Raw genomic sequence first — 12614 nt, forward strand, 5'->3', positions numbered from 1 at the left:
CCATAATGTCCACCCCACTTAGCAACCAGGACAAAATACATCCCAGCCTTGTAAATTCCTGTATGTGTGTGCTCAACCCCAACCAAGCACATCCAGTCCCAGAGTCCTGCAAAAGGACTCGGATGCTCCGAGTTCACCACGTGCACTTGCAGGATGAAGACATGAAAAAAATCCTATTTAGCCTCTCCTTTAAGGGAAAAGAAAAATATTCTTCAGCCCCTACTGCTCCAAACAGAGCCCTGCCCTGCATCAGCCCTGAGTGAAGCTCAGGATTGCTCCTGCCATTCTGCTGTGGCGATGCCTTTTTAAAAACCCTTTTTAAAAACCCTTTTTAAAACCCCTTTTTAAAGCAGACTGCTGCAAAAGCAGCCCCCCTTGGCAGGAGATGCTCGCACAGGATGGACCCTAAATGAGATTATCCGAAGTAAAGCCACGCTGGAAGCTCTGGCATTGTTCTGGCTCGGCGCAGGAAGGGCCAGAGGAGGAATTCTCCCCTGCTGCAGGAAGCTGCTCCAGCCCCTTATCAGACAGAAAACTCCTCATTTCTTGTGGGGGAAGTACCAAATGTTTTTGAGGGGAAAGAAAAAACGGGGAAAAAAGAAAAAATGGCATGCCTGGCTCTAAAGAAGCTGCCTGGTGACATGGATGGAGCTGGAGTCAGGCTGGGAGGAAGGCTGAGGTGCTCGGGGGGCTCTGAGCAAGGGGACATCCCCTGGGGTCACCTCACAGAGGTGCCAGCCCTGGGGTCCTCCTCTCTGCCAAGCACGGTGAATTCAGCCTTGGCTTATTCCACAGAATGAACCAGGCTGGAAAAGACCTTTGAGATCATCAAGCCCAACCCACGACCTAACACCTCCTCACCAACTAAACCCTGGCACTGAGCGCCACGTCCAGGCTTTGTCAAACACATCCAGGGACAGCGACCCCTCCACCTCCCTGGGCAGACAATTCCAGTCCCAATCACTCCTCCAGTGAGGAATTTCTTCATTTCTTGTCTCCAGAACTCAACCTGTTTCTCACCACCTGTGCCATCCTCCCCAGCTGCCAGGGCTGTTCTGGGCTCTCCCTCCAGCTCTGATGCTGCTGTCGGGGGCTGCTTTGGGATGTGGGATGTCCTTCCATGCAGTGCATGATCTGCTCTTTTGGTTAATTTATACAACTGATTGCTTGGAAGGGATCCAAGTTTTCTGTGGAGCTGTTGCAAAGTTTTATTAGCAAGGAGCAAATTGCTGGTGTCCTTGGGAAAGGTAAGGCAGTCAGAGTCTGTGTTCTTTGTCTTTATTATTTTCTAGAGGGTCTATCCCAAAGGACAATCCATGTCACAGAGCAGAGCCTCTGGCTGCACAGGGACCTCTAGATATGATGGTTGTCTTGGCATATTGCATAGATGACTAAAAACCTTAAATTTTAAGTATGTTCACTATTTTATCAGACTTTATGCCTTATTTCAGCCAAGAACTCTTTGACTCAGCCTGGTTTCTCCTGGCAGGTTGTTAGGGGATTGTGGTTTTCATCTCTTAGGAGTTAAAAAGCAGAAAAACACTTTGGAACAGGTCAAAACCCAACAGTATTAGAGCACTGCCTTTCTTCTCCTTTAATAGGCTACTCTGACAACCTTCTGCTTGTTAAATAAGAGAAAAATCTGTGGGCAAGCAGCGAAGGTCAACCTTGTGGTTTTTGAAAGCATTTAATTAACACGGTTAAGTATCAAAGTCTGCTTGGGAGGGAACTTCTGCATTAACCAGCAGCATCCTTCTCTTCAGAAAGGCAAACCTGCAAGAATAGACTGACTGCAGGATTTATCTGCATCTCCAACTCTCAGTGGTGCTCGGATTCAGGTGCAGCAGCTTCCCTGTCCTGTTGCTACTGCCAGACCTGCAAGGAAATCGTGGTCAGACCTCTGTCTGCACCTCTGCTCCCAGCTGGGCAGACCTGAGCTCCTCCTGCACCCCCAGGGCTGCCACAGCCCCGTGCTGTGCCCTGGACTCCTGCTCCAGGCCTTTTTGTCAAGTGCTTAAACAAATCTACTTAAGATGTAGCTTAGCCCAGAGGGGTTTTGGCGTTTTGATGACAGCACGTAAAGTCCCTGTCTCTTCCTTTAGCTATTCTCAGCTCCTACAGGTGCTCCTCTCCTTGGATAAAACTACAATAAATATCCCAAATTTGTGATGTAACCCTGGGCAGTCACATGCACAAACCCCACAGGCTGGCACCTCCTTTCTGAAAGGTCACAGCATCAGCTGGCTGGGAGAAGAAATCAATCCCAGGACTGGCTTTTATTTCTCCAGACTTCTGCAGCACTGGAGACCCTAATTGCAGGCAATTAAAGCAGCCCTAGGAAAAAGGGGTATGAAATCCAAGCTGGGAAGTGTGGCTGGAGCTGCCAGCGCTGGAGAGGTGCCCTGCAAGGAGCAGCCGTGCCCAGGGCTGTGCCTGGTGCTGTAAAACCCTGCAGAGCTGCTGCCAAAAGGACCTCCTGAGCTCTGTGCCCTGCCTGGGCAGGGGTGGTGGCAGGGATTGTGTCCCCTCCTACGTGCAGGGGTGACAGCAGCGGGCTCTGGCTGCGGCTGCTGCACGCCAAAGATGTGAGAGCGCAGAAATCCAGGGAAAGAATCGCCCAACCATGGAATGGTTTGGGTTGGAAGAGACCTTAAAGCTCTTCTCATTCCACGGGCATCTTCCACTGCCCCAGGGTGCTCCAAACCCCTTCCAACCCAGCCTTGGACACCTCCAGGGATGGGGCAGCTGCTCTGGGCACCCTGTGCCTCAGCACCCTCACAGGAAATAAGTTTTTTCTTAATATCTAATCCAAACCTACTTTAAAACATCAGCAATCAATGCTGGGTTTGCCTTTCAAATGTTCTTTCTCCCTTCCCTTTTGGTGCCAGTTCTCTGCAAGGTTTGTCTTTGCTGGATTGGGCCTTCCATCGCTTTAGAGCTGTCAGAACAAACAACTTTTGAGTCATTTTCTATGTCTAACCTTGAACTACCGGGGAAGCAATAAACATTCATAAGAGGAATGATACCATGGAGTGAAGCTGTAATTTTTATAACTTGTTGCTTGAGTGTGAAATAAGCCCTGCTGCAAAGCCAGGAGTGAGGAATTTGGGGACCAGCCCCCAGTGCACAAAAACACAGCCTGGGACTCGCACACAGCAGCCACGCGATGCTCTGAGGCCATTTGGCACTGATAAGCATTTTTCATTGAGTGCAATTACATATTTTTTCTTTAGAAAAAGATTCTCCTTCAGAAGCAGCTCCCAAGTCCGTGCTGACTCAGCCTTCATTAAAGGCCTCTTCTTGCAGACACAGTGAAGTGTTGACTCCTGCACTGATTTTCTATTGCTGCCTTATCTTTGGCATCTCATCTGCAACTTCTGCTGGGTTTTTTCTTTTTTTTCCTCCCCCCTCACTGTTTTCATCTGAATGCAGTAAAAGTGGCTGCTGCTCGGGCTTCAGCTCTTCTCACGATTTTTGATCTGCCTGGGTGCAGGCTAAGAAAACCCAGCCTTGATTATAAAATTGCAGGCTAAGTAGGCTAACAAAACAGCACCAGCAAGAAACTGGATCAGCTCAGCTCTGTGAAGTTTTCCTGCTCGAGTAGGGGAAAAAAAAATCCCTTTTTCTCTTACAAATGTGAAACCCTAGCCCAGCTGCAGAGGTTGTTTGCGTTGGGCTTCACAGGACTCAGATTCTGCTCCAGCAGCAACTGGGGGAGGCAGCCAGAGCTCCAACCCCTGAGCCTGCCCTGATGCCACCTCTGTCCCCACAAACCCAGGCTCCTGCTCCAGGCTGGGATGCAGATCCAGAGGGATTTCCCCAACTTTGACCCTGCCCCTACAAACCCAGGCTCCTGCTCGAGGCTGGGATGCAGATCCAGAGGGATTTGCCCCGGCTTTGGCAGCACCAGCGGATGCAGGAGCTCCCACAGGGGATGTCCAGCACCCTCTGCACCATGTCCAAAGGAAGGATGGCTCAAAAATGCTTCAGCACCCCGGAGATTTTCCTGGTGGGATCAATCCTCTGTTTGGAATCCCCAGATGATTTGAAGGATGGGGTTAATTCTGGCTTTTAGGTGAGAAAAAGCCCTACAAGCAACAGCCTCAGGCTTCCCCTCTCCAAACTGCTTTTCACTGAGCCAAGGCCACTGAGCAGGAGTCGGTTTTCCATTCACATTTGTCAAGTGCAGAATATTGTGGATTTGGAAGACAAAATCAAGGAAAAAAAGGCAAAAAAGCCCCAACTTTTTGCGCAATGAGCAGATATGGAAATTGCACCGAATGGCCTTCACCACTTGGCCACCACAGCCCATAATATCTGCTGTGGCACAGCTCCAGCCTCCTGGATCTGCTCCCCTGCTAACACTGCTCGAGCTGATAATGCTAATCCCTTAAACTATCCCCAGACAGGCCCCAAGGAACTCCACAGGTAATGAAACAGATTTTTATTTTATTTTAATTATAGCTCTGTCCACGCCTGAAACGAAAAGAACACTGCTGTAATTTCTCTGGCCGCTGGAGGCTGACTCAACACCTCATGATGCTGCTGGTGGCCACGCTGCCAACCTGTTAGTGCACCCCAAAATGGTCCCCCAAAATGTGAGTGGCAGCAGGAAGGGACTCCTGGTGAGTAATTCTTCCTCGGAATTGCTTGTGCCACCCGCTGCCATCAGAGCTGGGACCTGCCCTGTGCTTTCACTCCCTGGGACAGCGGGACAGAGCTTTGCCTCTGGAGCTGGAGCAGCATCAGGAATGCGAGTTCATGGGGTGAATCCCTTGGGGCAGGGCTGGGAACATCACAATGACCACGGTGAGAAGCTCTGGGCCTCCAAGTGCCTTTGCAGAGGGCTGGAAAAGCATCCCTGCTGCTGTGCTAACAAAACTCCCACACTATTCTTCTTTCTCCAGCTTAAAAAAGGGATCAGAGCTTTCTTCAGGTGTGTTGGTTTCCCAGAGAGGCTTCTGGAGGTGCTGTCAGCTCTTTCCAAAAAGAGAAAAGGCCCAAGTGACAACAAACACAGGCACTGTTTGGGGGAAAAAGGCAACACAATCTTGTGTATTTTCAACTACAGGACCCAAATCTGCAAATCTGCTGGAACCACGTTCCACGGCTCCACATGAAGTGTCTCATCTCTCCAAAATACTCCTGTGGTTCTCATGGAGCATCATCTGCCTCACCTTAGCAGCTTGTGCATGTGTCAGGAGTTCTTGTCAGCAAGCTCCGAGTTTTGGTGACTAAAACAACAAAAAAGGAGCCACGCTCAGGGTGGCACTGAGGAGCCTGGCACGGGCACTCAGCTCTCTGCTCCCTCCTTCCTGCAGCTCAGCACTTTTACTGCAAGGATTGCTTCTGGCTGGAGTTTGAAATATTTCTGTTGTGTCCCTACCAAGAGTCTGGGTAGCACTGGGGAGCTGCTGCCCTGACCAGTGGTGCTGGGATGTGTTGGGACCTGCTGGGACATGAGGACAGGGCAAACACCTCCCCAGGGCAGAGCAGGGCTCAGCCAGGTGTCTCAGCTCCTCTGGCTCACCTGGGCACAGCCACTTTCTGCCCCAGCCACATTTTGCTCCTCCCAAGCTGGGTAATTCCTCCAGCCTGGCATTGCACGAGGTTTTTGTACCTCTTCATAAATATTTCCCTCTCTTAACCCAAAGCAGGCACCTCCAGCACTGCAGCACAGCACCTCAACAAATTCAATTAAAAAAAAAAAAAATAATTAAAAATAAATCGTCAGCCCGAGCTGAAATTTGCTGCTAGTCCAGGCTTTGCTAGGCTTGCACCTGGCTGACCGTGGCACAGCTTTGGCTGTGCCCTTGCCAAGTGCCTGTGTCATGGGGAGAAGCTGAGGTGGTGCTGATGAGGCAAAATGCACATTGCACAAACCCACGGGAGCTGCTTGCAGGTTAATCTTACACCAGACACAACCTGCCACCTACCCAGGGCTGCAAAAAAAATACCCCAGCTACAACCAACGCTGCAGCTTTACACCGAGACTTCTGGCTGGGGAAAACAGGAGTGTTTCACATAAAATTGTGGTATTTGGAGTAGGTGCAGGGCCTTTGGTCAAAGTCCACGGGGTGCATGCTCAGCCAGCATCACGTGCTGCTCATAATCTCAGCTTCCCTTTGCAGCTGGAGCACTGGAAATTGTGTTTGAAACAGGCTCTGAGGTTTAGGTGTGAGACCAACAGGCAGCAATAGTCAGTTCAAATATCATTTCAATGTATTTATGAATCAGTGCTCTCGTGGATGCTGCTCCCCCTTCCCTGTTCTTATTTCAATGGAGAAATTTGCATTTTTGCAGGTGTTTTCTCCCATGTGGGCTTTGCCAGGGAATAATTCCTCCATTGCAAGGAATTTGGGAGAATTTGGATGTATCTGCTGTCCCCAGAGTCTGGATTTACAGCCTCAGACTGTGCTTGGCCTGAAATGAATATGGACTTCCACTTTTTTTTCCCCCCCATCTCTTCCAAAATAATATCCTATTAGTCCTGACAGCCAAATGGGCTGGATTTGGGCAAACATTCAATTTGTGAGCTCCCATCAACACCGAGGCCCTCCTGGCCAGAGCAGCCCCATCTCTGAAGGTGAGGAACAGGCTGCCATTCCTGATTTTCTGAGCATATTTTCCTGATGTGCTCAGGAAAAGCTGATGCGCTATGGGTTGCTACATGCAACAAAAAAATACCAGCCTGCAGCTTAAAAGAGGGAATGAAGGCAGGAAGAAGCACAGGGTGAAATTGTCTTTGACTTCAGGTGTATTTTGTATTTGTGTGGACCCTCAGGGAGCCCGTCAGGGGACAGGTAAACCACAAGCACAGCGCTGGAGGCATCTGCTCATTCCTGCTACAGAAAGGGCCAGAGGAAAAGTGTTGTTTCTTAATTCCAGGGTGAGTTTTAACCTTTACAGGTTGTGCAGGAAGCAGATCCCCCTCATTTCTTGCATAGCACAGGTAGGGTCCCCCTGAACCAGGTGGGACTCCCTGCAGGGAATAAGAACAGCTCTGCTGCTCACATGTTCCCCTGACACACTGCATTAAAAAAAATTAATCTCTGGCAAATTCTCAGAACAACTCTGGAAAGGATTCAAAGCAGGGAGAGGGCTCAGCAGCTGGCTGGGGCTCTGGGCTGTATTTTCCAGAGCTGCCGAGGAACCTCCTGTGCAACACATGAAAGCCAATCCTGAAATGCCGATTATCCCGAAATGCACATTATCCCAAAATGCACATTATCCCAAATGAACAAACCCCTGGGCTGAAACCCCTTCCCAGCTGAACAGCTGAACTTGGAAAAGTTATCTGAGCCAGGAATGCAGGCACTGGTGCTGCAGAGAGCGAGGAGGACGGGAAAGGGAGTCAAGAATGATGCCATTCATTGAGATCATGCTTTGTGGGTTGGCCACTTCCATCTTCCCTTTTTCCTGGTGCTGGGGAGGACACAGAAGGCCGTGCTGGGAGAGTGGGGGACACTCAGCACCCCTGCAGGGCCACCAGCACAGCTTCCCTGCCTGTCACCACCCCGGGGTTTTTGGGGACCCCCCTGTCCCCTCCTGCCAGTGGCACAGTGCTCTGGGTGTCAATCCTGCACTATCAAACTCCCTTGGCTCTCCACATCGGAAACTTTTACAATTCCCTGCTGGGCTGGAAAGGATGACTGCAGCAAACCCAAATTAGGAATAAATTATACGACAAACTTTACATTTTTCTTTTACAGAGGGGAAAACTGTGTGGCAAGAGCTGTGCAGGCACCTCCTTCCCGACGTCCTGCCTTTGCAAGGATTACTGTGGAAGGCTCCACAGACGGCTTAGTTGGAATAAATAAATAAATAAACACAACAGGAGGCAGCTCCAAACCCAGTTTGGGACCTGCCAACCCCCCCAATCCCAAATATGTGTGAGGGCTGCAGGATGCAGGGAGAGCCAAGCTGCAACATCCAACCCAAGCGCTTCAAAAAGCTCCTAAAAGCTGCATCTGTGTGGCCGCTCGCTGACATATGGGCATCTATTTTCACAATGAATGGCCGCAGCAACTCCTCCTTAAAGCCCTCCCCGCCTGCTCTTGCAGGGGCTGTTGCATTCCCGCAGCATTTTTGCAATATTAAATTCTCCACCTCCTCCCAACCCTGCCCCCCCTCCCCGGCCCTTGCAAGGGCACAAGGCAGAGCCACTCTGGAATAAGCAGCGGGTTCAAAAGCAGAGAGGCAGCGCTCTTTGCCACCACCAGGCTGGCAGAAATAAATCACTGCTGTCCCCTTCCCAAACCCCCTCCTGCTGCTCCTCCGTGCTCAACTCCTGCCCTTTCGCAGCTCCTCAATGCTCCGTTCTTGCCCTTTTGCAGCTCCTAAATTCTCAACTTTTGCAGCTCCAAAATGCTCAATTCTTGCAGCTGCACAATGCCCAATTCCTGCCCTGCTGCAACTCCTAAATACTCAATCTCTGCCCTTTTGCAACTGAATTCTTAACTTCTGCAGCTCCCGAATGCAACAGTCCTGCAGCTATTAAACACTCTATTCTTGTTTTTCTGCAGCTCCAAAATGCCCAATTCTTGCAGCTCAGAAATGCATAACTCCTGCCTTTTTGCAACTCCCAAACTTTCCACTTCTGCAGCTCCAAAATGCCCAGTTCCTGCAGCTCCAAAATGCGTAATTCCTGCAGCTCCAAAATGCATAATTCCTGCAGCTCAGAAATTCATAACTCCTGCCTTTTTGCAACTCCCAAACTCTCCACTTCTGCAGCTCCAAAATGCATAATTCCTGCAGCTCCAAAATGCATAATTCCTGCAGCCCCAAAATGCCCAATTCCTGCAGCCCCAAAATGCCCAATTCCTGTCCTTTTGCAACTCCCAAACTCTCAACTTTTGCGCCCTTCTGCAGCTGCTAAATGCTCCATTCCTGCAGCTGCAAAGCGCTGCATTCCTGCCTTTCTGCAGCTCCCGAACACGCAGCCCCTGCCTGCCTGCACTTCCCAAGCGCTCCATTCCTGCCTTTTTGCACGCTCGGAGCGCGCTGCTGTGACAAACCCCACCGCCGCCTCTGACCAAAAGTTACCAAATATTAAAGGGGAGGGGGGGAGAAATGGGTGGAAAATGATCTCAGCGCTGGCACGAGAACAATACTTTCCCATGGAAACATAGGTATATATTTAATTCCTGGTAACTCCGCTCCAGTTTCACCTTTCATGTCCCTCGCGGACTTGTTTGAAAGTTTGCTTTAACCCCGCGCCGAGCCCCGGCTGCAGCTGCTCCTGCAGCACCCGCCTCGCTCCCGGCCGTGCCAAAGGCGGCCCGGGGGCTCCCGCACCGCCAGCGAGCAGGAAATGCGGCGGGAGCTGCACCGGGAGCTGCACCGGGAGCGGCACCGGGAGCGGCACCGGGAGCTGCACCGGGAGCTGCACCGGAGCTGCACCGGGAGCTGCACCGGGAGCTGCACCGGGGGGGGGGGGGGGAGAGAGCGGCGACCCCCAGGCGGCGCGGGCGTGCAAACGGCGCGTGCATCCGCGCGCGTGCACGCGCACCCCGGTGCACGCGCCGTTTGCACGCCCGGCCGCACGCGCGCGCGAGCTGCACCCGCAAGTTGCACAAGCGAACGCCCGCGCGCGCGCCCTCCAAGTTGCACGAGCGAGTGCACGCGCGCGCGCGCGGCTGCACGCGCGGAAATGCACGCGCGAAATGCACGCGCGGAAATGCACGCGCGGAAATGCACGCGCGGAAATGCACGCGCGTGCACGCGCCTCTCACCTCGGGGCTGAGCCATCGTCCCGCGGCGCGCTGGGGGGGGCGGGCAGGGCGCGCGCACGGAGGGCGCTCCCCCGCGCGGCTCCCGCCGGGGCCGAGCCCGAGCCGCCCGAACACACAAAAGATGCGAGAGCAGCGCGCTCCCCCCCGGAACGCCGCGCGCGCTCCCGCCTGGGCGGCGCGGGGCTGCGGGCGCGCAGGGCCGCGCCGCGCCGGGCCGGGCCAGGCCGGGCCGGGCCGGGCCGGGCCGGGCCGGGGGGGTCCCTGCGCGGCTGGCGCGGGGCCGGCGCGGCTGCACCTACATGATGGGCCGGGGCGGCCGCCCCGGCCTCCGGCGCGCACGGGGCGGGGGGGCGGGCGGGCCGCAGCGCGCAGGCGCGGCGCCGCCGCAGCGCCTCATGGGAGATGTAGTCCCGCGGCCTGCACCGCCCGGCCGGGCCGCCCGCGGGGAGAGCGCCGGGGTTCGCTCGCTCCGAACGGCTTCGAGCCGCTGCAAACCGCCTCAAACCGCTTCAAGTTGCTTTAAAACGCTTCAAGTCACCCCAAACAGCTTAAAATCGCTTCAGAACGCCTCAAAGCGCTTAATATTGTTTAAAATGGCTTCAAACTGCTTCAAGTCGCTTCTTCAAAGTGCTTTAAATCAGTTCGAATCACTTCAGACTGTTTCAAACCGCTTCAAATCGCGTCAGATCGCACTGCAGAGCATCGCATTGCTCGGCAGCACTCTGCTGCTGTGCTGCTCTTTCCCAAAAAACCTGGGCCAAGCACGAGCAGAACACCCACCTACCCCCTTCCTGCAGCCCAGTCTGCATCCCTGCATCCCTGCATGCATCCCTGCATCCATCCCTGCATCCCTGCATCCATCCCTGCATCCCTGCATCCATCCCTGCATCCATCCCTGCATCCCTGCATGCATCCCTGCATCCCTGCATCCATCCCTGCATCCCTGCATCCATCCCTGCATCCCTGCATGCATCCCTGCATCCATCCCTGCATCCCTGCATCCATCCCTGCATCCATCCCTGCATCCATCCCTGCATCCCTGCATCCATCCCTGCATCCCTGCATGCATCCCTGCATCCATCCCTGCATCCCTGCATCCATCCCTGCATCCCTGCATCCATCCCTGCATGCATCCCTGCATCCATCCCTGCATCCCTGCATCCATCCCTGCATCCATCCCTGCATCCCTGCATCCATCCCTGCATCCATTCCTGCATCCCTGCATCCATCCCTGCATCCATTCCTGCATCCCTGCATCCATCCCTGCATCCATCCCTGCATCCATCCCTGCATCCATCCCTGCATCCATTCCTGCACACCTGCATCCATTCCTGCATCCCTGCATCCATCCCTGCATCCCTGCATCCATCCATGCATCCCTGCATCCATCCCTGCATCCATCCCTGCATCCCTGCATCCATCCCTGCATCCCTGCATCCATCCCTGCATCCCTGCACTCCTGCATGCATCCCTGCATCCATTCCTGCATCCCTGTGCCCCTGCCTACATCCCTGCAAGGTTTCCTGGAGCGCTGTCCCTGTCCCTTGCTGGCTCTCAGGTGCCACCAGGCACACTGGGGTGTCCCTGTCACACACACAGGCTCGGACAGCACAGCAAACCCTGTGTCCCTCCACAGCACAAGGTCACTTTTTACTCTCTTTTTCCCATTTTTCCTGTTCCCCCTCCCCAGAGGTGTGCAGGAAGCCGGGGTCCCACTGCTGTCCCCAGGGTTAGGGCGTCCCTTGCACAGCGCTCTGGGGAATTCTCTCCCGATTTTCGCGGGTTTGGGCTGAGCTGGGATGGGCAGAGGCTTGTCCATCCCTGAGTGGCTCATGCAGGGCTGGAGGGTGTGGGATGGGTCCTGGCAGGGCAGGGCAGGGGGAGGCACAGCAGGGTCACCCCAAACTGGGGCTGTCCCCATGTGCCAGGGCTGTGGCTTCCCCACCCCTGCCCTGGAGCCGAGAGGGGACATCAGAGGGTGACACAATGAGAGCAGGGCTGGGCTCAGAGTGGTTTGGGGTGAGAGGGAACTTTAAAGGTGACCTTGTCCTACTCCTGCCACATTCCACCTTTCACTATCCCAGGTGGCTCCAAGCCCCATCCAGCCTGGCTTTGGACACTTCCAGGGATCCAGGGGCAGCCACAGCTGCTCTGTCTCTCCATCCTCATTGTAAAAAAATAAATAAAAATATCTTCCTTATGTCTAAATCAAGTGGTACCAAAACACTTTATTACCTTTATTGTTCCCGTTTGTTCCAGCACAGTGCCCGGCCTTTCACCTTCCAGTTTCATCTTTGCAGAGCCTTTGCTTATTAAAATCTAAATTCTGCACATCCTGTGACCAGATCTCCTTTGCACAGGTGGGATTTACCCTCCTCCCGTCTGCTGGCTTCCCATCTCTGCTGGGAAGGGAAAAGGGAAAAGGGAAAAGGGAAAAGGGAAAGGGGAAAAGGAAAAGGGAAAGGAAAAGGAAAAGGAAAAGGAAAAGGAAAAGGAAAAGGAAAGGAAAAAGGAAAATGAAAAGGAAAAAGGAAAAGGAAAAAGGAAAAGGAAAAGGAAAAGGAAAAGGAAAAGGAAAAGGAAAAGGAAAAGGAAAAGGAAAAGGAAAAGGAAAAGGAAAAGGAAAAGGAAAAGGAAAAGGAAAAGGAAAAGGAAAAGGAAAAGGAAAATAGAATTACTGCAGAGCTGACTAAAGAGCTCAAACTTCTACATCTAGATCTGGCCACAACTTTCTTCTTTGGTGCTCCCTGCCTGCTGTAGTTTGAATTTTCTATGAGTTCTGATTTATTTATTTATTCCCCTTCCCAACTCATTCTTTCATTGCTAAGGAACGAATTTGCTGCCGAGAAATTGGACAAACAACTTCTGTATTTTCCCTGC

The 12614-nt window shown here is 52.9% G+C and overlaps 1 protein-coding gene across 1 annotated transcript in view; it reads right to left on the reverse strand.

Moving 5' to 3' along the window:
- The window catches only part of MAP2K6 (mitogen-activated protein kinase kinase 6), a 39766-nt gene extending 29787 nt beyond the window's left edge, over positions 1–9979 (reverse strand). The window contains exon 1 of the mRNA XM_063410157.1: positions 9735–9979. Coding sequence (XP_063266227.1) covers positions 9735–9750 — 16 coding nt within the window. The 5' untranslated portion in view covers positions 9751–9979. The remainder of the gene's footprint in view (positions 1–9734) is intronic.
- Between the last annotated feature and the right edge of the window lie 2635 nt (positions 9980–12614).

Source organism: Prinia subflava, chromosome 12, assembly GCF_021018805.1.
Source record: "Prinia subflava isolate CZ2003 ecotype Zambia chromosome 12, Cam_Psub_1.2, whole genome shotgun sequence".
NCBI classification, from domain to species: domain Eukaryota; kingdom Metazoa; phylum Chordata; class Aves; order Passeriformes; family Cisticolidae; genus Prinia; species Prinia subflava.